The sequence below is a fragment of the Rhinolophus sinicus genome, chromosome 4 (assembly GCF_057876585.1).
Source record: "Rhinolophus sinicus isolate RSI-liver-muscle chromosome 4, RSI-T2T, whole genome shotgun sequence".
Taxonomy (NCBI): domain Eukaryota; kingdom Metazoa; phylum Chordata; class Mammalia; order Chiroptera; family Rhinolophidae; genus Rhinolophus; species Rhinolophus sinicus.
Window position 1 is genome coordinate 51,198,574 of NC_142504.1, and position 25,753 is coordinate 51,224,326.

General features: G+C 39.9%; 1 protein-coding gene across 4 annotated transcripts in view; it reads right to left on the minus strand.

Annotated features, from left to right (window-relative positions):
• Positions 1 to 25,753, minus strand: part of LAMB4 (laminin subunit beta 4) — a 122,603-nt gene that overhangs the window by 80,423 nt on the left and 16,427 nt on the right. For 3 of the 4 annotated variants that reach the window (XM_088797813.1, XM_088797812.1, XM_088797815.1), the window contains exons 2-9: positions 24,299 to 24,403; positions 17,083 to 17,146; positions 8,619 to 8,776; positions 5,052 to 5,187; positions 2,790 to 2,863; positions 1,521 to 1,709; positions 654 to 717; positions 284 to 498 (exon numbers count right to left, since the gene is read on the minus strand). In XM_088797813.1, the coding sequence (XP_088653939.1) occupies positions 284 to 498; positions 654 to 717; positions 1,521 to 1,709; positions 2,790 to 2,863; positions 5,052 to 5,187; positions 8,619 to 8,776; positions 17,083 to 17,116 (870 nt within the window). In that variant the 5' untranslated portion in view covers positions 17,117 to 17,146; positions 24,299 to 24,403. Of the gene's footprint in view, positions 1 to 283; positions 499 to 653; positions 718 to 1,520; positions 1,710 to 2,789; positions 2,864 to 5,051; positions 5,188 to 8,618; positions 8,777 to 17,082; positions 17,150 to 24,298; positions 24,404 to 25,753 lie in introns of all 4 variants that reach the window. The other variant, XM_088797814.1, reaches the window with a different exon arrangement.

A 25,753-nucleotide genomic window follows, 5' to 3' on the forward strand; every position in this document is an offset into this window, starting at 1 on the left:
AAATAACAAAAAGAGAGCAAGATGGGCTATCTTGAAATCCTAAGTTATAAATTCTGTTCATGAGTTCAGTGATGTCCATATGTGGCAGGATCCACAAGAATCTCTGGCGAGAGAACTGAGGGCCCCCTGGGGGGCCTGTCACGCCAGGTTGAATCATACCTGTCCCATCACGAGGCTGCACTTCGACTGTTGATCCTCACACAGAGAGTCTGATCTACTCTGAGCACCAGGACGGTGAAGGAAACATAGGAGAGCCAACTGCTCTTTCAGATTAGTGACTCACCATTCCGGGAGGGCTGAACACATCTCCCCGCACCTCCTGCATTGGACCACACTCGCTAGCGTGCCCATGGCAAAAACAGCTGCCCCGGACCACCATCTCATGGATAGCATAGTAGTATTTATCAAGGGAATCATTTGACCTCCTTCCAAGCAAAGCATCCCCAAGGGTGTGGAGTTTGGTAAAGTTTATCCTCAGGTTTGTTAATGTCACAAGGTCTAGAGAAGGGAAAATAATGAAAATAACAAATCAAAGTGCATCGAGGTGCCCTGCTTGACTGACATCCCTTAATGTACCATAGAAATGCAAGGACAAGGCATGAAGTGAGATTTTAGAAAAGAAATTGGTGTGAAAAATATAGAGCAATCCATACCCTGGATGTAGGGGCTGTAGGGGTTTTCTATTTCAAAGCTGGGATCCAAAACTTTTAAAACAACCTGTAAAACAAATGTAGGTAAATGTATAGTATTTTACCCCAAAACATCATTGTTAAATGTACTCTTAAAAAGATCCTGTTCTTACAAGAAGGTTGAGAGGATGCCTCCCTGCTAACATAGAACACACATTATCATTTGGGTTCTCATATGAATACAAGTACCAAGAAGGAAAATGAATGAAAATTATTAAACAGTCATTCTGGCTCTTTATGCACAAGTGGTCCAGGTAAGCAGAAGTCATGACACCATTGGTGAAAAGGGCTCCTGCTCTGAGTTGAGGTGAAGTGATAGGTCACAATTCAGCAAATCGTTGTCAATTGGACCAGGCAGGGGATTCTGGAGCTGCATTAAGCCACGAGTTCTTTCTACTATATACCTGATAATACCTCCCAACTCCACTCCTACCCTGACCCGTTGCCAGTTATCAGCTTAGCTCAGGGGAATGTTCTGGTAGCTTATAAAGCATAGAGATGAGACAACGAATCCTGGGCTGCCCCTAGCTGATACGCTCCCTTGCAAGGGTTCGAAACACATGCTTCTTCCCCTGGGTTCCCTGTGCCCCGGCGCCCAGCCTGGATTTCAGCCCCTGCCCACCTTCAGCTGGGCAGCCTGTGCAGGATTATTTCTTAGAAGGTGTTTATTATTTATGTGAATTTGAGATGACTTCAGGAGTCATTTCAACTTAGACACTTTCAGTCTTAAAAAACCAACAGCTCAAGTTACATTTCAGCAAACACTACCTAAATTGTTTTCATCTAAATTAACCACATGAACAAAAGGAAATCCAGGAAAGGAAATGCTACCTCACCACCAGTTGAGGGTTCAATATCCGAATATTTGGAGTCACAAACAAGGTCTCCCACTTCCTGGGCCTGGCTAGATGTGATGTTGGGAAAGGAAGTAGCACAGTCTTTTGCAAAATATTTGAGCACTTTCCAGGTGCGTCCATAGTCCGTGGAACGTTCAACTAACATTGCAGCAGGCCGAAAAGTCTATGAAAAAATGAGTCAAACTTGTAATGCTTCACAAAGGTAGATTTTATTACCCACATCCGATTGAACATTTATGGCTTTTAATTCTATATTTTCAAACTTTGTATATTTTAAAATCTCTGGTACAGTGAACATACAGAAATCTCTTTCCAACAAATGGGCAAGTATTTATGAGCACATACTGTGCCCTGGAATTGAATTCCATTTTAAAAATGTTTATGGTTGTGTGAATTATTAATTGAAGGAAGATGGCATATACATTTTTAAAAAGCTAATGTCGTTGATATTATACAGCAATTTCCATGTAGTTTTCTTGGCCTAGAATGCTTTTCCTCTGGCGAACTTACACATCCTTCCAAATCTATAATGAAGTTTACTCGGATTCCCCAGAGCAGATTTACCCTCATCAATGAACCCCCAGCATTCTAATCATACGTCTATTTCTGCATGTATCACTCTGTACTATAATTTTAAATTTGTATATGTGCTTGTATCCATGACTACACTGTGAGCTCTTTGAGGGCAAAGCCTGGTGTTTTTTTGTTTGTTTTTCACTTTTTATAACTTTTAATTTTATATTCATTTTTAATTACCATAACAGCACCAGGCTTGACATCAAAATTAGAATTTTGATGAGTGATTAGAGAATGACTGTAGCATGGGATTTTCTCTGGCATCTAACTAACCATAGTAAAGACCCCCTTAGTTTTTCTTCCTCTTTTGATCACAGTGTTTCCATATTTCCCTAAATAATTTCCAGTTCCTGCCCTTTTCTCCTGAAAAGTATCTTCCTTGTTCTGTGGTCTCTGTCCCACAGTACTTGGCGTTTCCCTTTTTGCCATATCTTCTAAGATTCTGTTGTTGTTGTTGTTAACCATCTAAGTCATTAATTAATGAGCAGTGGTATTTTTTTTTTTTTTTTTTTTCATTCAGGAAGAAAAACCCAGATGGCATAGCTCAAGTCCAGATTCACAGTTTTTTGTTCTCTGCAAGGAAGCAAGGAAACAAAGAAGCGAAATTCCAGGTAAGCCCAGCATCTGGTTAGTAGATGAAAGAGGCGGCAAGCCTACATATCTGTACCTTGAAGGTCAGAATAAGGTGGCTGAACTGAAATAATGCCTCGAGGTCCAATCTGATGCTGACATGATCCAGACCTAAAGAAAACCCCAGGAAGAAGAAAATCAGTGATTTTGAGAGACCCCTATTTATCATGTTAATCCCTCACTGTGGCTTGTCTATAATAAAATCCTTTGAAATCACAGGGCTAGTGATCAACACTCTTTCCTTGTCTGTTGGAGTAGTTTCCCATGCCATTCCATGCCCAGGAGAAGGTCTATAGGAGAGCAGTAGGATATACCCTGACTGTGCATGCATGATTTGGTGGCAGTGCAGATGGCCACAGTGTGGCAGTATTACATACCACCAAGGGAGTTCCCCACATTTGCCATGGGTGGACCGAGAGGGCTCGTTTCCTTGAACTCAAATCTCAACTGCACACAAATGTGAGCTAACAAGCCAGAGCATGGTAACACTGACACACCCTTTTCTTCCAACAGCTGCTAGCAATCATTGCAACCAGTTTTATTGTTACTTAGCATGAAACACAGCTTGGCACAGCCCCTTGGAGCTAGGATCTGTGGGCTCCCTGTGGCTGAGGAGAATATGGAGGTGTCTCGGCCAGGAGCCTGAACTGAGATAGTTAGCTGGGTGTGAGGACTGGCCTCGATCTGGACACGATAGAATTGCTGCTCTCTCTAGAGGTCACTGTCCAGTGGAAATGTGAGTCACATGTATCATGTACAATTTTCTGGCAACCACGTTTATAAAAGTAAAAAGAAACAGGTGAAATCAGTTTTAATATATTTAACCCAATATGCAAAAATATTCTCATTTCAACAGGTAATCAATATTTTAAAAATTAGTAATGTTTTATTATACATTTTTTCCCAAACTAAGTGTGAGAAAGCCGAGATGTTTTTATACTTATAGCACATCTCTATTTGAATCAGCCATGTTTTACGTGCTCAGTAGCCACGTGTGGCTAGGGGCTACAATGTTGGGCAGCACGGCTCTAGACTAGAGTGGCCAGACTGCAGTGAACTGCGCTGCAGCTTCTGTTCCAGGGTGAATGGCTCGGGGAAGGGTTTGCTGCTCAGAGAGCAGCCACATCCCCCGCTGTGTCAAGGCCCCTAACCCTTTGTACAAAGGAGATCTCCTTTTCCCTCTCGGAAGTTCCTGGCTGAGAACCCTTGTCCTATGTAATCAGCTTGACAGAGGGGATGTGGAACAAATGCAGGACATGTGGGTCAAAACAGCTATAAATAAAAAATGGCAGTATTCATCAGTGAAGACAGGTGACTATGGTAAAAATGACCTCATATTCATTAGGGAGAGTCCAACTAGAATCAACAATTAGGATCCAAAGAACTGGCACTTAGTAGATACCAATCATGGACTTGCCAAATGGATGACACAGAAAAATAGCCTCATATTATACTTGCCCTAAACAATTTTATGTGATTATTCCCACACTCCCCTCTAATGGCCTCGGGTCCCCTTAGGGAAATATGTTGAACCGTCTGAAGAGAATAGAGGGATTGCAGCCCCCAAGTGCAACATATAGAGATGTGGCAAAAGGAGTCATGTTGTGGGGGTTAAGGGTTCCAGACCAGTGTTGAAGAGGGACCATTGTGAGTGAGCCAGCCTATAATAACTTAAGCACAGAAGGCCCAAGACGAGGTGGGACATGAGGAATCCCTGATCAGGTCCAAACTTAGAGGGGCATCTAGGAAATATGGGTGGTCAGGGCCAGAGTGAGGTTCAATATTGCTACTGGACATGACCAGAGAAGGGCACAAATCCAGGAAGGAAAGAACTGAAGTCAGAAGCCAACTGTCCTTTCAATTCAATTTCTATGTTCAAATCTTTGGCTTGCAGTAAGAAACAAAATGTATTGAAGAAGGAAAAAGCACGTGGTGTGAACGCTCAGATTTCCCCTGGCATTATTTATTCCACTTATCAGTGGGTTTTATATTAGGCTTTATTTACCGACACCTCATAAACTTCCTTATTTTTTTAAAAGAACAAAAGAATGCAAAGACACTTTCTTCCCCCGCACAGGAAGAGCGAAACATTCTGTTTTGTGCTTGAAATACACTTTGATTTCTCTAGAGGAAAATAATCTTTCTTAAAATGAAAGCTTGTTCTTCTGGGCTTTGCATTCTTGGTGGATATTGCTCCCTTCCAATACTACTCTTTGCTGTGACATTGTTAAAATCACACGGAAAGGCACCTTATTAAAAATATGAAGAAATAAAAAATTGGAAAGGAACTTAATCATACCATTTTCAGATTGCCACCATTTCTTTTCTCTATCTAGTTCAAAACTTGGAATCACGTTCTCAATGGTGTGGCTGTTGGATTGGGTATGAGGATTGTACGGAAATCTGGAGTCACAGATGAAGCACTTTTGTTTCCCCTGGAAAACACCATCATTGAAAATAAAGAATTGTGATTACTTATCGTTAATCCGAATTTAAAAACAGCTGTACTTACTATATTTGTCTTTCAATCTGGCTGAAATAAAAAGCAGAGGAAATAACAAGACATCAATTTTTCCATCAATAGGTGCTTTAATACAATCACAAATGAAATTAAAATATGACCTAGAAATTTTATAAATTTATATATTTGGGGCAAAAATGCAAATATATGTGGAACTAATATTTTTCTCATACAAAGAGCAGATGACCTGGAGTTTATTTTAAACTATAGAGAAATAATTAGGATATACTCTTTGAATGGGATTACTTCCTGTAGTAAAAAAAAAGAATATTTGGCAAGAAACTAATAAAACAAGAGGTCACTAGGTTATCTACAACTATCATCCTTTCTTTCTCAAACATAGTTTTTGGCAGAAGAGCTTCCAATAACAAAACCTTTACATCACACATGTGGATTTTGTAACAGCTTTTCCTAAACCCACAACAGAGAACCCCACCCTCTTGTCTCACAGACTAAGAGGTCTTATTAGTGAATTGGAAGTAGTTTTGCTTGGGATGGATTTTCAAAGGCTACAGCAGCCAATATTGGTCTTTGAGTTTGCTTAATTTAATGAGTCTGCTTGTAGCTGTACTTAGTTAAAACTCCGAAGGAAATCTCCAAAGATTTCCAAAAGACTGCCAATGACCTGCACCGTTGTTCTTGGCTAATATGTGGGACTCGGGAAGAGTGTTTTGGGAAAGTTTTCAGGAAGCAGGAGCTGTTTATTACAAGCCCCTGTGCCAGAAATTGCCTGCAACAGCCAATGCACCTGTAGGTGTTCAGTGAACACTGTTTGAGTTGATGTCCTGACCACGGCTTACAAGGGCCTACACAACCTCACCAGGGCCACCTCCCTGTCTGTCTTCCCTTTTTAAAAAAACAAATTTTATCGGGGAATATTGGGAGACAGTTTGTTTCTCTAGGGAGTTGTCCTTCAATCTAGTTGTGGAGGGCGCAGCTCAGCTCCAAATCCAGTTGCAGTTTTCAATCTTTACTCGCAGGAGGCGCAGCCCACCATCCAATGTGGGAATTGAACCGGCAACCCTGTTGTTCAGAGCTTGCGCTCTAACCAACTGAGCCATCCGGCCGCTGCCCCCCCCCCCCCCCCCCCCCCCCCCCCCCCCCCCCCGTCTTCCCTTGATTACTCAGCACTATCTACACTCACTTCTTGCTCCTCCTTGAGCTCACCAAGAACTCTCCTGCCTTGGAGAGAACACCTTGACACAAGCTATTCTCAGCTCCTCTGGGCCCCCTTCACCAAATATTCTTATCTCTTGCTCCTTCCCTTATTTCAGGTCTTTGTTTAAATGTCATCATCTCAGACAGAATTTCCTTGACTTCTATCTAAAATACCACCACCTCCCACCCTTATGACCTCTGCCACTCTCCAGCCCTTACCCTGCTTGATAAAATTTTCTGAGCCCTCATCCCTACTTGAGGCTATACACATGTTATATAGTTATTGGATTATTGTCTGTCACCATCATTAGACTTTAAGATAAATGAGGGCAAGGACTTTGTTTTGCTTTTGGCTGTATTCTCTTTATCTAGAATAATGTCTGGCACATAGTAGCTGCTCAATAAAATTTGTTGCATGAATACATATGATTTTGATGACTATTTCAGCTAGAGTCTGTCAAAGTAAACCAGTCTTTCAAGAGAGCCATATAATCTTTTTATAATCACTGGCCACCGTAAGTCTTATACTTGAAGAAAACCAAAATGCCCTTTGGAAATTAAGGAACAATGGAAGCTAGATCAACTCTTCATAGAGGGAGGCTTGACCCTAAAAGAGCAGAAGAAGCCCTATGATTCCACCAAAAGATGCCAAGACTTCAAAGTATTTCCAATAATACTATGGAAATTATGGGGAAGATGTTTACCTTCAGGGCACATGAACCATTCTCTGTGTAAACATTTCAGAAGCGCAGTCTTTGCTGGGACTGGCTGCAGACGATGCCTGTAGTTGAAGTGACTGAGGGGGAGCTGTGGCTGTGGGTCAGTGTTGACTTAAAGCATCTGAAGAGAATGCTCGGCTCAGTAGCCATTTGTTAGATGATGGATGGGAAAAAATCACCCTCCACGCTGCACAATGTGTTTGCAGACCAGTGCTTGTAGCCCCACCTATGATACTTTGTTAGCTGAAGATATTTTGAGATTTTTCCCCTAACTCTACAATTTTTAAGACTTCTGTGATCTCCAAACAAAAGAAGCCTCTGAAGTACTTCTATTTTTGTGGTGTGAAATTAAGATACAGGAACATCAACTTCTAATTATTGTCCAAGTAGATTATGAGTTGACTACAACGACAGTACGTAAATGCCAGTGGTTGGAGAACAAGATGGGTGATGCCAGTGTCGGACATTTTCTAATATTAGAGTTAAGAACCACTTCTTGTCCACAGGACCTGGACTTCTTAAAGTCACTTGAAGAGCCAAACATCCCACCTGACCTGGTGTTGAGCAAAACTTCCACAGTGTCATTTCCTTGCAAATGTAGAGAATACCCTCTCTTATGCAAGTACTTCCCAAACTTAGAACTGCACTGAGCACTCAGGTATTGTCTCCACTTATTTATAATCACCCTTGTTTGCTAAAAACAAATTAAAATACAAAGCATTTCCTAGAGACCTCCAGGAGCTGCCTTAAGTGAACAATACGTGGAAGAGCCTGGGCCACCAACTTTGGGCTTGGGTCCAACTTCCTTCCTGCACATCCTCGCATTGAAGGATCGAAGTGATTGCTCAGGCTTTGCAACAGGTATGATGTGCAGATGACCTTGTCTGCTTGTTCTGCTTCCAGAGCACAAGGAAGTAAAAAAACTGTAAAGCAACAAGTCCTTTCATAAAACTGGTCTTTAAGGGAAAAAAAGGCCCCCAAATAATGTTCACATTGGGGTTTTATGGTTTTTAGGTGAGACAATTTCCTAGAGGTGTTGTGAGTCTGCACGGAAAGAATTGCAAGTCCACACCCTTGTATCTCTCAAGCGGGACAATGAGAGCTCAAGCCAGCAGAGGCCTGAGGCCCTGAGGGGTTTTCAGTTTTCACTGTAGGAGTCAGTTACACTCACTCTGTGGGGGTCACTGAGGCAGCCAGGCAGAACAGCACATTTCACAGTAATTTCCTTCAAAGCCTGAACCAATTTCTGTCCAACTAATTCTAAAGATACCAAGAAACAGATGAAGCAGATCTTCCCTATTTTCTGATCTGTCAAGGTTTTCTGGACTTTGAATTCGCTTGTGTCTCAGATGTTCAGGAAGGAGTGTTACCGCCTTTACTGTTGTCTGGACAGCCCCAGACGTACTTGGAAAAAACCTATGGCATTGATAAAATAATGTCCCAACAAGTAAACAAAGAACCAACCTACCTCAAGGTAGCCAAGGATGCAGTATTTCTGGGCCCCGTTCAGCCCGCAGGTAGAAGAAGCCATGAGCTGTGTGCTGCGGCCCAGAAGGAGATTGCCAGTGGGGGGACGGCAGGAACCTCTGTTGCACTCATCCTCAGCTTTCACATAACTGAGCAATCCTTGAACACAATAGAAACAGCTACATAGAAGGCAGTCTAGGGGTAGCAGAAAGCTTAAGGGAGCACTTGGTTAAGTTGGAAAGTTAACAGTCCCGTGACTGATGAGAATAACTCTCTGTTGATCTGTTGATCATTTAGACCCTGGTCATGGATTCTGTCTGATGGAAATCTCTTAGCCTGGGAGGTTATACCATCTGCGTTCATGTCCCCACCTGGGCCAACCTTTAGCCAATGACTGAGGAGTACACAGTTCAAAGTCTGGCCCCATTGCCTCAGGCTGGGATCAATCCCACTGTGCAGTTTATGCACAGAACCTCTCCAGGGGAGGAGGTGGAAGCCTGACTCCAGCTGGACCACATGCCTCACCCTTACTCCTCAGAGCATCCCCTCCATACAGCATGTGCACGCAAACACGTCTCAGGCTCTGCTTCTAGGGAACCGGGCCTGAGACAGCCTCTCAGTACTGAGATGAAGGCTTGTGTACAGACACAAGGAAGGAGACTCCCAATCCTATCTCTTACACCTGTTGTTCCAACCTGCACAAAATCAACTGGAGAATTTAAGAAATTCTCCATTTAAGAAATTTAAGATTTCTTTAAATTTAAGAAAGCCTTAGGAAAGAACTTCCTCCTAAAATATGTAAATTCAAGTAACCCCTTTATAACTGGGATTATTGGGCTCGGATACACCATGGAACCAATCATGCTTCTTTGGGGTAAAGGGAGGGATGCAGTTCCAGTCTGGAAGCACACTTAGCCCTGGATGCCTGCTGTGCAACAGATCTGTCAGAAGGGAACTGGTCACAAGAGATAAGAGCATTGCAGGGACAATGCTATCTCAATTGTCACCTCAATGCTCTATTTATGTGCAGCCTCTGGTACAATATTCTTAAATCTTGGTTTAGAAAGTATTTTAAAAGTTCTATTTGTTTTGGGTTAAGAGAACTGTTAAATCTCGGTGAATGCAGGGTGGGTGGGATAATCTGAAGTATTTCTTACCCGCATGGTTTGCCTGCAGGGCAGCTCTTTTATGTTCAAGTTTCACTTTTGTAACCCATAACATATTAATAAATTTGTTCATTGTTGGAAAGATTGACTAAAACAAAGTAGAATCTAACTGGGGCTAAGGTCTAAGGTAAACACATATATAAAGTTAAATGCAGATATAATGTGAGTCCACTATAATATTGCATTGATAGCTAATTATAGAAATAATTATATTATTTTAAAAGTATCTTTGAACAAGATGGTATAGTGTCTTTTTAAATTCTGTTTGATTCTCAAGGCGAAAACTCCGGCACTATTTGTCTCTTGATTGCAATTCAAAGTACAGACATGATAATTTTGCAGAAAAAAAAACATAGATCGAAAGACACAGGACCCAGAATAACTAAAACAATTCTGAAAATCACTCTACTTGCTATTAAGGCTTATTGTATAGCAACAGTAAAGAAGAGCGTGTTCTATTGGTAGAGGGATATATACCCATTGAACAATGGAACAGAATAGAGAATCCAGAAATAGATTCATACAAATATGCCCAACTGATTTTTGAGGTGCAAAGGCAAATTCTTTGGAGGAAGGAGAGCCTTTTCAAAAAAGAGTGCTGGAGCAATTGGATATCCACATGCAAAACAACAACAAAAAATGAGCTGTAACCAAAACATCACGCCTTATTGCAAATATTAACACAAAATGGATAATGGCTTTAAATGTAAAATATAAAACTATAAATCTATAAAACTCCTACAGCATATAGGAGAAAAACTCTGGGACTTAGGGTCAGGCAAATAATTTTTAGAATTGACAAGAACATGATCCATAAAAAGAAAAATTGGTAAATTGGACCTCATCAAAATTTAAAACTTTGTGAAGAGGCAAAAATGCAAGATACAGACTGGGAGAATATAACTGCAAATCACATATCTGACAAAGCATTGGACCTGAAATATGTAAAATGCTCTCAAAATTCAACATTAAAAAGCCAATCCAAGTAGAAAATTGCAAACAGCATGAATAGACATTTCACTGAGAAGGTACACAGATGGCAAATAAGCACCTGAAAAGATGATCAACATCCTTAGTCATTAGGGAAACGTAAATCAAAACCGCAATCAGATAGCACTACATACCTATCAGAATGGCTATTATAAAAAAAAAATAGCAATAACACTAGATGCTGGAGAGGATGTGGAGAAACTGGACCACTCATCTTCTGCTGGTGGGAATATAAAATGGTACAGCCACTCTCAGGAAAAGTATGTTAATTTCTTATAAAACTAAGCATGTGCTTATTGTACAATCCAGCAATTGCACTCTTGGATCTTTATCCCAGATAAATTAAAATTTATGTTCACACAAAAACCTGTATACAAATGTCCAGAGCATCTTTATTTATAATAGCTCCAAACTGGGAACAACCCAGGTGTCCTTCGATGGGTGAATGGTTAAACAAAGCGTGGTGCATCCATACCATGGACCAGAACTTGGCAGGAAAAAGGAATGAATCAGTGAAACACGCGACAATGTAGGCCAATCTCAACAGGTGCTATGCTGCATAATTCTGTTTCTTGAATGATGATATTATAGAGATGGAGAACAGATTGTCAGAGGTTAGGGATGGAGGGACGGAGGGAGGTGGTTGTGGATATAAGGGGGTAGGACTGGGGATTCTTGAAGTGATGGAACTGTTCTCTGTGTTAACTGTGCTGATGGTCATGTGAATAAAATTGCATACAATTAACACACACATACACACACAGATAAGTGCACGTAAAACTGGTGAGATCTGAATGAGATGAATGGACTGTACCACTGTCAATTTCTTAGTTGTGATATATGCAAGATGTTACCATCAGGGGAAAGTGGGTGAAAGGCATATGGGATTTCTCTGTATTATTTCTTACAACTGCATGAGAACGTGCAATTTTCTCAAAATGCAAAGTAAGAAAACCCCAAACAATCCTCTTTCTCTCAAAATCACCACATCAGGCTCTAGATGATGAATCAAGTAAACCCCACACTCTAAACTAATATACACATGACCAGTTCCAGCTGCTCTTACATACTTTTCCCTTGAAACATAAAAATTTATGCCAAGACCCGATTTCAACAGACAGGAGTGAGAGGATTAGCCTAAAATGAAAAATAATTACTGGACTACGAACTAAGCTTGGTTTCTCCTCTGTTTTCTCAATTGTAAAACTATAAAGAAAGAATTTTTTTATGGACTTGTTTGTATCTAATGGATTTCTTTCCTTTAACTTGTCCTCCAAAGATGTGGGCTTTTGAAAAATAATATTCTTTTCTTATGTATACATTTCCCACATGAACTATCCTTTTAATCTGGTCATTTTGTGGATTATTACAGGGCAGTAATCATAGATAGATAATAGTTCTACAGCTAAGAATATGATACATAATGTCTCGTTCCCCACATTGATTACCAAATATCAGTTTGAACAGGGAATGTTTTCTTTTTTTTTTTTAATTAAAGTTTATTGGGGTGACAAATGTTAGTAGTTACATATTTTCAGGTGCATAATTCTGTATTACATCATCTATAAATCACATTGTGTGTTCACCACTCAGAGTCAGTTCTCCTTCCATCACCATATATTTGATCCCCTTTACCCTCACCTCCCACCCCACCCCCCTACCCTCTGGTAACCACTAAACTACTGTTGAACAGGGAATTTTCTATCTTCAATCTCATTTTAAAGATTCTTATTCTAAAACAAAGGCACACCAGTTCTTTTTCTTTCTTTGAGATAAATATGTGAAGAAAGCTCCATCATACACTTTTCATTTCATTGTATAATAAATGGTCCTAGGTTGGTTAACATGGATTTTTTCTTTTATTCACCCAACAATCCAAATACAGATCTCCTTTTATTTCTTAGAATTGGCATCTAGGACAAATAACTGATCAGAAATTTGGGCTCCTAAAACACTTAATAAAATGGGTATAGAAGGAAAATACCTTAACATAATAAAGGCCATATATGACAAGCCCTCTGCTAATCTCATAATTAATGGAGAAAAACTGAAGCCCTTTGCTCTACGTTCAGGAACACGACAGGGATGTCCCCTATCACCTCTGCTTTTCAACATAGTGTTGGAAGTCCTTGCCAGAGCAATCAGGCAAGAGAAAGAAATAAAAGGCATCCAAATTGGGAATGAAGAAGTGAAATTATCACTCTTTGCAGATAACATGATGCTATATATAGAAAACCCTAAAGACTCCACCAAAAAGCTATTAGAAACAATCAATGAATACAGTAAAGTTGCTGGCTACAAAATCAACGCACAAAAGTCCATTGCCTTCCTATATACTAACAATGAAAAAGAAATACAAAAAACAATTCCTTTTGCAATTGCAGCAAAAAGAATAAAATACCTAGGAATAAACTTAACCAAGGATGTGAAGGACCTATATGCTGAAAACTATAAGACATTTTTGAAAGAAATTGAAGAAGACACAAAGAAATGGAAAGACATTCCGTGCTCATGGATTGGAAGAATCAACATAGTTAAAATGGCCATATTACCCAAAGCAATATACAGATTCAATGCAATCCCCATCAAAATCCCAATGGCATATTTTAAAGAAATAGAACAAAAAATCATCAGATTTGTTTGGAACCACAAAAGACCCCGAATAGCCAAAGCAATCTTAAGAAAAAAGAACAATAATGGAGGTATCACACTTCCTGACTTTGGCTTGTACTACAGGGCTACAATAATCAAAACAGCATGGTATTGGCAGAAAAACAGACACATAGACCAATGGAATAGAATTGAGAACCCAGAAATAAAACCACATAAATATGGACAGATAATTTTTGACAAAGAAGCTAAAAACATACAATGGAGCAAAGACAGCCTCTTCAATAAATGGTGCTGAGAGAATTGGATAGCCACGTGCAAAAGAATGAAACTGGACTGCTATTTGTCACCATGTACCAAAGTTAATTGAAAATGGATCAAAGACTTAAGCATAAGACCTGACACAATAAACTGCATAGAAGAAAACATAGGTACTAAACTTATGGACCTTGGGTTCAAAGAGCATTTTATGAACTTGACTCCAAAGGCAATGGAAGTAAAAGCTAAAATAAACGAATGGGACTATATGAAACTTAAAAGCTTCTGCACAGCAAAAGAAACCATTGACAAAATAAAGAGACCACCAACTGAATGGGAGAAGATTTTTGCAAACAGTGCCTCCGATAAGGGGCTAGTATCCAGAATATACAAGGAACTCATGCAACTCAACAACAAAAAAACAAACAACCCAATTGAAAAATGGGCAGAGGACTTGAAGAGACATTTCTCCAAAGAGGACATACAAATGGCAAATAGACATATGAAAAAATGCTCAGCATCACTAATCATCAGAGAAATGCAAATCAAAACCACAATGAGATATCACCTCACCCCAGTCAGAATGGCTATCATCAACAAGACAAATAGTAACAAATGTTGGAGAGGCTGTGGAGAAAAAGGAACCCTCATACACTGTTGGTGGGAATGCAGACTGGTGCAGCCGATATGGAAGGCAGTGTGGAGGTTCCTCAAAAAATTACGAATAGAATTGCCATATGACCCAGCAATTCCTCTCCTGGGTATCTACCCAAAAAATCTGAAAACATTTAGAGATAAAGACACGTGTGCTCCAATGTTCATTGCAGCTTTGTTTACGGTGGCCAAGGCATGGAAACAACCAAAATGTCCTTCGATAGATGAATGGATAAAGAAGTTGTGGTATATATACACAATGGAATACTATTCGGCGGTAAGAAAAGATGATATAGGAACATTTGTGACAACATGGATGGATCTTGAGAGAGTAATGCTGAGCGAAATAAGTCAGACAGAAAAGGCAGAGAACCATGTGATTTCACTGATATGTGGTATATAAACCAAAAACAACAAAAGAACAAGACAAACAAATGAGAAACAGAAACTCATAGACACAGATAATAGTTTAGTGGTTGCCAGAGGGTAAGGGGGGTGGGGGGTGGGGGGTGGGAGATGAGGGTAAGGGGGATCGAATATATGGTGATGGAAGGAGAACTGACTCTGGGTGATGAACACACAATGGGATTTATAGATGATGTAATACAGAATTGTACACCTGGAATCTATGTAATCTTACTAACAATTGTCACCCCAACAAATTTAAAAAAAAAAAAAAGGAAATTTGGGCTCCAATAGACAGAGGCTTTTTGAAACAAGTTCAGGTGTAAAATCTCTGCTAATTCTATGTGGATTAACTGAGATTTCCCTTCCAGGGATTATTCTTTTAGACAAGTTCCATCCTGAATTCTTTTGTTGGATTGTTGCCTTAGAGATTTAACTTGTTTTTATAACCTGACTTGGCCAAACTTGTTTTGATCAGATATGTACCTTTCAGCAAATAAAGTATTCTAGGACTTAGGGAAATTGAGCTACTATTATTCTTGTAATATTCTAAGTGAACTTCTGGTCTAAAATACTTGGCAAAAAGTGGCTAGAAACATAAGTAGTTAAGGCCTCATGCCTCAACATAGACAGACTCAGGAATATCCTTCCGGTGTTAAATATTTCAGCTGCCAGATTATATTAGCAATAGGTTGGAACTGATTCAGAGAATAAAGATGTTTATGTCTTTAGAAAATCAATGTAGTCTTCAAAACTGACATACAACTTGAAGATAGGATCTTATTAAGAATGAATGTAGGAGATCTGGTCTTTTAAAGAAAACGCATAGCAAATGTAAAGTGAAGGATCATTTTGTAGAAATATTATTATATAATCTCTCAGTAATTTTGTATATTGTTATAATTTTCTTAAACATGTAAGATGTTTTCATATACTTTAGAGTGTGCTTCAGAGTTTTAGAGGCTATAAACCCATACATACATTTATGTACTCACACATTATTTATTATGGGTAAGAAAATGTGCAAAGAATGAACATTAGATGAAGTTTGCAATTTGCATCCCCAAAACCTGGGGCCAATGCACATTTTATGATTCTTTCTCTTTGTTTTCCTTAGTCAGAATGCAAGACAAAATGTTTAAATAGGTTCCAGTATTTATACAAATGCCTATGATCAAACTACAGACCAGTAAATGCCCAAGCTGATGACATGGGGTTAACCCAGCTGGTAAATCGACCATAGGTAACCTTAGAGATTTGGGTTACATTAGGGTATCTTGGGTTTAGAAATCCAGGAGTTTTTGCAGTTCTGAAGCTAATTTAGTTCTGAAGAGCTCTCCTCCAAAAAGAGAGTTCTTCTGATTGAGGAGGACTCTCTGAGCAACTGTGGAGTGGTTTAGAATTTTGGCAAGGTGTAAACAAGTTATCCTCTGTCCAGGCTGGGGAGAAGGTGCAGTGACCCTCAGGGGTTGCTTCTGATTTTGAATACTGGTTTAGTCTCAAAGAGAATGGCCAAGGCAGATGTAGCTTAAACAGCTCTTCTTTGACTATCCAGATCTAAAGCTCATAATCCTCAGGGAGCGATACAATGAAAGAGTCTCTGCTGACACCGGCTTGTGACTCACCTCTCTGAGGCAGTGAATTTTCAACAGAGGACAAATGAGCATTTCCCATCTAGAGCTGTTCTTTCCTTCATTACCAGCAAATCTAACTGGGAAATCGCCTCAGCTTTTAAAAACCGGCAAAATTAAAAGAAGAGATTCTGAAAGTTGGCGGCCACAAAAAATTCAGCATGAATCTTTGAACAGAAGATTCTAAGCAATTTAGTTAGTACTTAGTAACCAAAAGCAGGTCTGTCATAGTCAGGATCAAAGAGAGTACTTATTGGATACATCTTCTCTATGACTAATGTAAATTATTCTCAGCTTATTAAAAGACAGCAGAGGTGTGGAGAATTTGGCCTTTTAGCTCAGAGCTGCAGCTGACTTAGAAGAGGGAGTTTTGCCTGTAAATCGTTCATGAGACCTCATCACTGGAACAAGAGCAACATTCAAAGCAGAGCCAGTTTTAAAAATTAAAATGCATTATATTTGTAAATTAAGACTCTAACAGTATTTTACTTTCTTTAGTATCTTACTTTCCTTACTTATCTGCTGATGCTAATATTCCATTAAAGAGTGACAGAAATAGTTATGTGTTGATGCTAAACTGATGAGCGAGATTTTTTAGTTGCTTGACACAATTAGACAACAGAAGAGCTGTGCAAATATATAGTAGCTGTGTAGAAAACAAGAGGTGAATGTGTTATTAAAATTATTTCTACTAAATGCTTGAGAACAAGTCAATACAAACAGAAAATGGATTTTGACAACTAATACTCACCAAGGTGCAAAACAAAGGTCAGTTGAAATTGCATTCTTTTGTCAGGAAATGATTAAGTTGAATTCTGCTAGGTTAAAAAAAGGTAAAATTAGTTGCTGATAAACTCAATAATTGCCATCAATTTTCAATGATTTGAAAATTTGTCTAGTTCTTACCTTTTAAGAATACAAAATCCCTATAATGCCCAATTCCTTAAACAATAAGAGTGCATACAAATTTTACATATGTTTGTTTTCTATTTTGAAATCATAGACTATAATCATTTGTAGGAAATATAATAGGAAACACATATAATTTCCTTTGCCTATTTTTATTTTAACCTATTTTTGCCCATCTCATTATTTAGAAAATATTTAAATTATATAATTAGTATGTACTCATTATTGAAAAAAATAGAAAAATCAGACAGGCAAAAAAAAGGAATTATTATCCATAGTACCATCACCTAGAGAAAGGTGGTTAATATCTTGCTGTAAGTTCTTCCATACTTTTTTCCTTGCATGTAAATATTTTCCAAAAATATTTATGCTTCTTTCAATCAATGTATCTTAGACATCTTTCTGTATCAATAAATATATTTTTACATTAGCAATTTTCAACCTAGTGAGGAACATCAAAATCACTTGGGGGCTTCCACAAACCAAACCTGTGACCACTTTTTAGATTTGGCTATGCCCCTCTGGACAAAGTGCCTCCCCAGGTCACTATTGTGGGAGCCCCGATATAGTGGGAGTATACATGTATTAACACCTCAGTGGGCTGGGAGGAGAAAAGGTAAAATGCTCTTCTCCATAAGTGTTTTACATTACTGGATAGTATTGCTCTGAAGGTAGCAACCAGAATTTATTTAACAAATCCCCTATTGGTTGATGTGTCCTTTGTTTCTAGTATTTTCCTGTTATAAATATTTTTGCTAAACCTTTGTTCATGTCCTTAATTATTCCCCAGGATTTATTAAATGGAGTGGAAATAATGAATCAAAGTGTGTGTGTGTGTGTGTGTGTGTGTGTGTGTGTGTGTGTGTGTGTGAAGCTTTTGACGTTACTGTCAAACTGCCATTTGGAAAGTTTGTCTCAATTTACAGTCTCACCAACAGCCTAAGGGAACAGCTGCTGACCTGAGCCCTTACCAACAGTGAGTAGTAAGAATTTTTAAAGCTTTGTCAATTTAAAAAGCAAAAATTATACCTCATCATTATTTTAATGTATTTATTTGAATAGTAGTGAGTGTAAAAATATTTGCCATGTATTTGCAGGTGAGAATTACATTTGACATTCTGGACTTCAAGGCTTTCCCTAGTGACTCTTTGCTGATCCTACTAACCCCACATCCTTGCCCCTCGAATCTCATAGCCCCGGCACTCCAGCACTGGGACCCACTTCCTCTTGCTGAACCCTCTCCTCCTGCCGTTTCCTTTGCCTTCAGTTCCACCCTCCAAAACCCAAATGCCTGCCTCCTTATGAAGTCTTTTGAGAAGTGTTTTGAAATGCCTGATTTCAGGCAAATTTCCCATTCTGCGATCCAAGCTCTATACAGCCTAAGGTCATTTTGGCCCTCCGTTCTTGTAAGAAAATGGCTGAGAAGCAGCCCTTCCTGAAGCATCTCCATCTGAAAATGAGCTATATCTCATATAAACCCTGCAGTTTTGGACCCGTAACCTTCTACAAGACCTTGTGAAGACCTACAGGAGATCCAGGATGCTGGAGAAGATCCGCTCTGTGTGGGCCACCTGACCCTGAGCACGTTTTCCAGGTGGTGAATTCTTGTTGCCTTTTCCCTGGTCAGAGCACTTGGCTTCGGTCAGTTACCAGCTACACTTTTGATAACATGAAGTCCCCAATCCTGATGTCCTGGATTCAGAACTCCTGCCTGCAGGTTTCATTCCTTCCTTTTGAAAGTTGAAGAATACTTTATGGAATGTACATGGGAGATTTTAAAACTATCAGTGCTCAGGCCCAACCCAGACCAAACCAGAGCCACTGGGTGTGGGACCCAGGTGTCGATGTGTTTAAGCTGCTCCCCAAAAGATTCCACATATACCTGCTCTTCTGGATGCCAATCTAAGAGAAGGACATAACCCAATGGTTCCCAAACTTTGCTGCCCAGGTAACATTCATACCAATTACATCAGAATATCTGGAGGTGGGGTCCTGGCATCAGTATAAAGATTCCAGGTGATGCCAATACAAGGTCTGACAATTAAGTTCGCGAACTTGTTGCAATGATGTTAGTAACCTTTTTTGGTATCAGAGGGATTATTCATTATGAATTTGTACCAACTGGACACCCAGTTAACCAAGTATACTATTTGGAAGTGCTGAAAAGACTCTGTGGAAAAGTCAGACAACCTGATCTTTTCTCCAACAATTCACGGCTCTTCCATCACGACAATGCACCAGCTCACAGGGCACTGTCTGTGAGGGAGTTTTTAGCCAGTAAACAAATAACTGTATTGGAACATCCTCCCTACTCACCTGATCTGGCCCCCAATGATTTCTTTCTTTACCCGAAGATATAGGAAATATTGAAAGGAAGACATTTTTATGCCATTCAGGACATCAAGGGTAATACGACGACACCTCTGAAGGCCATTCCAGAAAAAGAGTTCCAAATTTGCTTTGATGGGTAGACAGGCACTGACTCCAGTGCATAGCTTCCCAAGGGGAGTACTTCCAAGGTGACTGTAGTGATATTCAGCAATGAGGTATGTAGCACTTTTTCTAGGATGAGTTCCCGAACTTAATTGTCAGACCTCAGATGTAGCAAAGTTTGGGATCCACAGGCATTACCATGGACCAACGTGCTTAGGCCAGAAACTTGAGGGTCACCTTTGATTTCTCCTCCTTTCACCCTTCAAATCTGGATTTGATTTTCTCTCCTTAAACAGTGGTTCTCAAACTGTGGCCCATGGATTTAGTAAGGTGACCAGTTCATCCTGGTTTGCCTGGGACTTTTCTGGTTTTGGCACTGAAAGTCCCCAGGCCGTGGAAATCCCCCCAGACTGACCAGCAGTATCAGTGTCACGTGGGATCTCGTTAGAAACACAGATTAAGGAGCTCTAGCCCAGAACCTACTAATTCAAAAACTCCAGGGATACTCTGCTTTTACAAGCCCTCCAAGTGAGTCTGATGTACGCATGCTCAAGTGTAATAAACCACTGTCCTAAGCAACTCGCAGGTCCTCACTGAAAATCACAGCTGCTGCTGCTTCTGGGATGGCAACTAGCACTACATGAGAACCTACTCAGTGGCAGGAGCTCTCTGAGCTGACTGTGTGGTCTGGGGGTCCTCCAGTTAGACACCGCAGGCCCAGGCTGTGGTGCTGTGGTGTTGGGGTGCTCAGAGCGGGGGACAGGTCTGTTCCTGTGTGAATGTGCGTGCTCTTCTTAGAGCCTGTGCAGTGAAGGGTTGCTTTTTCTAGCCCCTCAGTATCCAAGAATGATTTCCCCATTGGAATAGACGCTTTTATATTGTTCATAAGCTTCTAGTGAGAAAACAGAAAAAAAGAGAGTTTTCTTTCTTTCATATAAGAAGTCTCTCCTGTGAAACTTCTCATCTCTCTGGGTGGGGGTATTCTTATCTCCACAGCTCTTATTACCTCTTTTAAGACATCAATACTTTTTATTTTTTGGTGACAGCTTTACTAAAACAATTCACACACCATAAAATTCACCTTTAATGTAGATTTTAATATATTCACAGAGCTGTGTAACCATCCCCACTGTCTAACTCTAGAACACTTTGTCACCCAAACAAGAAGTCCCATACCCTTTGGCACTTACCGGCCATCTGCCTCATCCCACAGCCCCTGGCAACTACTAATCTACTTTCTCTCTCTGTGGATTCGCCTATTCTGGATACTTCATAGAAACAAAATCATACAATATGTGGTCCTTGTGACTGGCTTCTTTCAATTAGCCTATTTTCAAGGTTTATCCTTGTAGCAGGTATTGGTCCTGTGTTCCTTTCTATTGCTGAATAATATTCCACTATATGTATATACCACACACTGTATCCGTTCGTCAGTTTGTAGATATTTGTTTTGTTTCTACTTTTTGGCTATTGAATAATGCTGCTATGGATATTTATCTACACGTTTTTGTATGGGTATATTTTTTTCATTTCTCTTGGGAAATACAGAGGAGTAGAAACATTCTGCTTTAAAAAAAAATTATGACCTTTTCTACACCTTCCTAATATTGGGTTGGTGCAAAAGTAATTGCGATTTTTGCAACTATTTTTAACCTTTTAAACTGCAATTACTTTTGTACCAACCTAATAGATTGTAAGCACTTGAAAGCAAACATTCGTCTTTTTGTCCCTGGAAGTACTTAGAAAAATATCCAAAGCATTTGTTGACTTGAATTCATTGTAGTTTGCATTTCTCACGTTAAAATACATCAGTTTCTAACCCTGACACTAAGCGCATGCATAGTGTTCTGGCTTGATTTTTATTTACTGGCGGCTCCACTAACCTCCCTTCATCTGTCCCCACCTGAAGGCCTGGGCTGTGCCCGGGAGGCGCCCCTCCCTGCTGGGGCTGCTTTAGCCTTTTTTTTCAGATCCCTGTATCAACTGCCAATCCCGGGTATTCCCTGGGGCTGACCTTTCTCCTGCCTCTTCCCCCACAGCCATATTCTGTGATTTCTACCTCTAGACTTTCCCCCCATTTCATATATATATTTTTTGCTTTCCAGAGCCTCAGTGTGAAACTGGGGCTGTCTTCAAATCTGAAATCTTAAATATTGTAATCGGAAGCACTTGGGAGGTAAAGAGGACTACAGATAGAATCAATCATCAATAGTCCTCTTTTTTTTTTAAATATTGTAGCCGGAAGACATTCTAAAGGTGTCATTCATTCCCAGTCCTTGTCTCTATTAGAGCTGATCTGAGAACTGTGCTTTGTGAATGAATCCTGAACCACATCCTGTGAAGGATTTATCGCTTTCAGGACAGAAGCTCAGGCCTGTGGCCCAAAGCATTCACAACATGGGGTTCTGAGAGGCCCAGTGGGAAGATGGGTGAAAAGGGCTGGGGTCCCTTTTCGCCACCCAAGTAATGGGAGTAGCCCCAAAGGAATGCCAATAGTGGGGTTTAAATTCATTTAACCTAACTACGTCCAAAAAATCCCTGATGCACAGTGAATGTAGAGGTGAGTTAATTCTGGTTAATTCAGGCTGCTACAAATACTTTCTCCGAAATGATCCAATAAACTGTGTTAAAGGGACTTAAATCATCCCTGATTTTGTTACTTCTCTATGTCACATTGCAAGTGGTCTCTGGACTTCCTGTTATGAATTGATTCCTTACATCTCCCCTCACTCACTTCTACCTCCTGAAATATAATTTCCTTCCTTCTCAGTGAAGATGAGTTATGGCTAATCCTTGTAATTATGCTGCAAATGCTTAGGCTCCTATTAGCTTTTGTGTTTCTCAGAAAAGTGTTGTGCAGTGGTCTCAACAGTTTGGCTTGCCCGGCAGGAAACGTTTGGCAACGTCTGCAGACATTTTCGGCTGTCACACTAGGGGAGGGGGATGCTACTGACATCTAGTGGTTAGAGCCCAGGGATGCTGCTAAATGAGTATCCTACAGTGCACAGGACAGCCCCCACCCCCATAACAATTATCCAGCCCAAATATCACTAGTGCTGAGCATGAGAAACCCTGCCGGTGGCTTCAGTACCCATAGCTCGGGCCTTGTCACCTCACCTTCATTTCCATAAGTTGGTCAGTTCTAGTCTTACCCTGTGTTTTCTGTTTCCCATTTCAGCTGATTTAAGCCCCAAATTAGATGAGTGTTATAGTAAGTCTGGCAACTTTTAGAAGTTCTGTTATCTGAAATCAACTACACAGGCATTATAAAGCCCAGCTACACACACACAGCACAGTTTCAGGCATTGTGGTAATCTCATCCATACCTTCCTTCATCAAGCTGTCCGTTTAATTAGGGCCCCTTTTCTGGTTGGTTTACCTGAGCTGACATTTGCAAAGCCTCACAGGGGCTACATGAAATTCTTTTCTTGCTAAATTCATTGGCAAGTTTAAGTGATATATTTAAAAGTAATTGGGATGAATAAATATACTATTACCCCTTCTTTGGATGAAGAGCATATAAATGTATTCACAAAGGGGCTGGATACATTTTGGTCATTGTTTAACGAATGATGCTAGATCTTAAAGTGTATGAATAAATAGTTGCAATTAAATTGTTGCAATTAAATTAAAATATTGCAATAAACAGTAAAATATATGACACTGACAATAACTTTCTGGTATCGCTAATTGATTTTAATTCACTGACTGTTCACTAACATCACCTCATCTGCCCTCACTTGGGGCTGTGCTCAGGCCGACATCTTACCAGAGTTATCTCATTTTTGACAAAAAAAGTGGATGAAACAGATGAATTCATGAAGGACGGGCATATAATGTAAGACTGCCCAGTTCCTAGTCTCAAGGGTGCAAACGTCTGAGAAAGAGCCCTGCCACAGGAAAAGCATGCTTTCCACTCCTGTTTCTGCTGCTGTTCCTTTCTTCTGCAAATTGAACAGCAATACCTAACACGGGATAACTAAACAAGTGCATGTATATCAGTCCTTAATTCTTTTTCTGGCACACTTCAAATGGGTTATTTTATGCATCTAAAATTCTTTTTCTGGCACACTTCAAATGGGTTATTTTATGCATCTAAAAATGTCAGTTCTCACAGAAATCCTATGTTTAACTTTCCCTTATTTGTGTAACACATTTTTTCCCCGTTACATGAGGAATCATTAGACATTTTAGCTGTGTTGATTACATTGCATCACAGTGAGGAATGCAGAACTCGAAGGTATAAAGCTCACTTTTCTTTGAATTATAGATATCATATTTTATTTAAAACTTAGTATTTACACATACCTAGGATATTCATAAAAATATTTTGACAACATGGAAGGTTTTGAAGCTTCCTTCAAGGAACAGAAAAGATCAAGTCATTGACTGCATCTCACTAGGCACTGAGCTTCCACTTTTCCCATTGGACACTGTATTATGTATACATGTCTGTGTATGTACCTGATTATTGATTATTCTGTAAAAGTGCCGATTATACTCTATGCTTTGATATATTATACTCTCTGCTGGTTCCCCACGTACTCAACAAATTCCGAGCTTACTGATATCTACACTTAATCCAAAAAATGTCACTTGCCTGTGAGATGGAAGGTGAGACTTACCTGGATTTGAGAGTCTGCTGAGAGGCACAGGAAGCTGACAGGGCATGTAAAGGCACACCTGAAAGTGAGAGTCAATTTAAGTAGAAAACGTTTTCCCCGAGGCACCTAAGGGCAGGAAAAAAAAGATGAGAGGTATTCTAAAACCTGCCAAAAAAGGTGATTTGGGAAGTTACTTGCCTTAGGTTTTGACTTACACACACACACACACACACACACACACACACACACACACACACCTTGTGTACAGAGGGAAAGAGGGCTCAGATGTTCATTTATGTGCCAAACTTCTGAAAGCAATGGCTATGAGGAGTTGAGATCAGGGCTACAGCAACGAATGAACTGCAACATTCCTATCAAGTTCGTAACTAAGTTCTTAGGTTTCTTGTAGCTGCTTCAACAGTGAGCTATTAGGAGGAAACCCTAGTGAAGGACTAAAGATTATACTATGCTCCCAAAAGCAATGGAGGTGCAACACCCTCTCGGGGAATGAATTGTTTGAGGGAGATGCTCTAAGTTCACTTGAGTGACAAGTATGGGTACTGTACTCACTACGTGCAATAACAATGCTTAATAACATAAACTCTCAACCTGGAAAGGAGTGGTAGATAAACACAGACCTTTTCATGATTCACTAACTTGTGGAGTCTTTTGCTTGAACATCCAACTTTGCCTTCAGAACCAAGATTCTGGTAGTGTGCAGAAGGGAACCTGTGTCTGCTGGAGCTTACTGAGAAAGAGTCAGAGAGTCTATGGAATATTCTGGCTCCTAGAATTTGAGTAGTAAACTTATCTTCTACAAATACATTAAGACAAAATTAACTAACCCGTTTCACTGATTTATATTGGCATCTGTCAAAAAAAAGACATAGCTCATTCTGAACAAAAATAAAGAAATTAAAAATTCTGGAGGCTAGATCTTGGCTGGGCCACGGACTCTGCAGCCCTTACCTCTAACTGCTGCCCACAACACAACGTGTGTTCATCCTCGGGGTGAAAAAGGTCAGTTTTCAGAATTCACTCAGCCTTGAAAAACTTCCCTCCATTTTTTCCCCATTACCCAGATACTTTGGTAGTGCATGCTCTTATATAGAAGTTCTAGAAATGATACTAAGTACTTCCTAGATCGGGGTGATAGGTTTTGTTATTCCAATATTTAATTGAATTTGAATATATCAGTAAATCACCAAGAAAACAATGTTATTTATATTTTCATATACCAAAGAGATGAAGCAGGAAATATTCTCTTTCTACCTTCCCTGTAAAACGCTGGTCTTCCTCTGGTGTTTGGCATCTGACCAACTCTTTTCTCTTTCTATGTGTATTCCTCAGGCAAACTCATTCAGATGGCTGAGTAGCTTAAGCCACTTCTTTCTCTACCTCTAACCCCACCTACTTCCTGAGCTTTGATTCCATGTTTCCATCTGCCTACTGACATTTCTATCCAGGTGATTCACC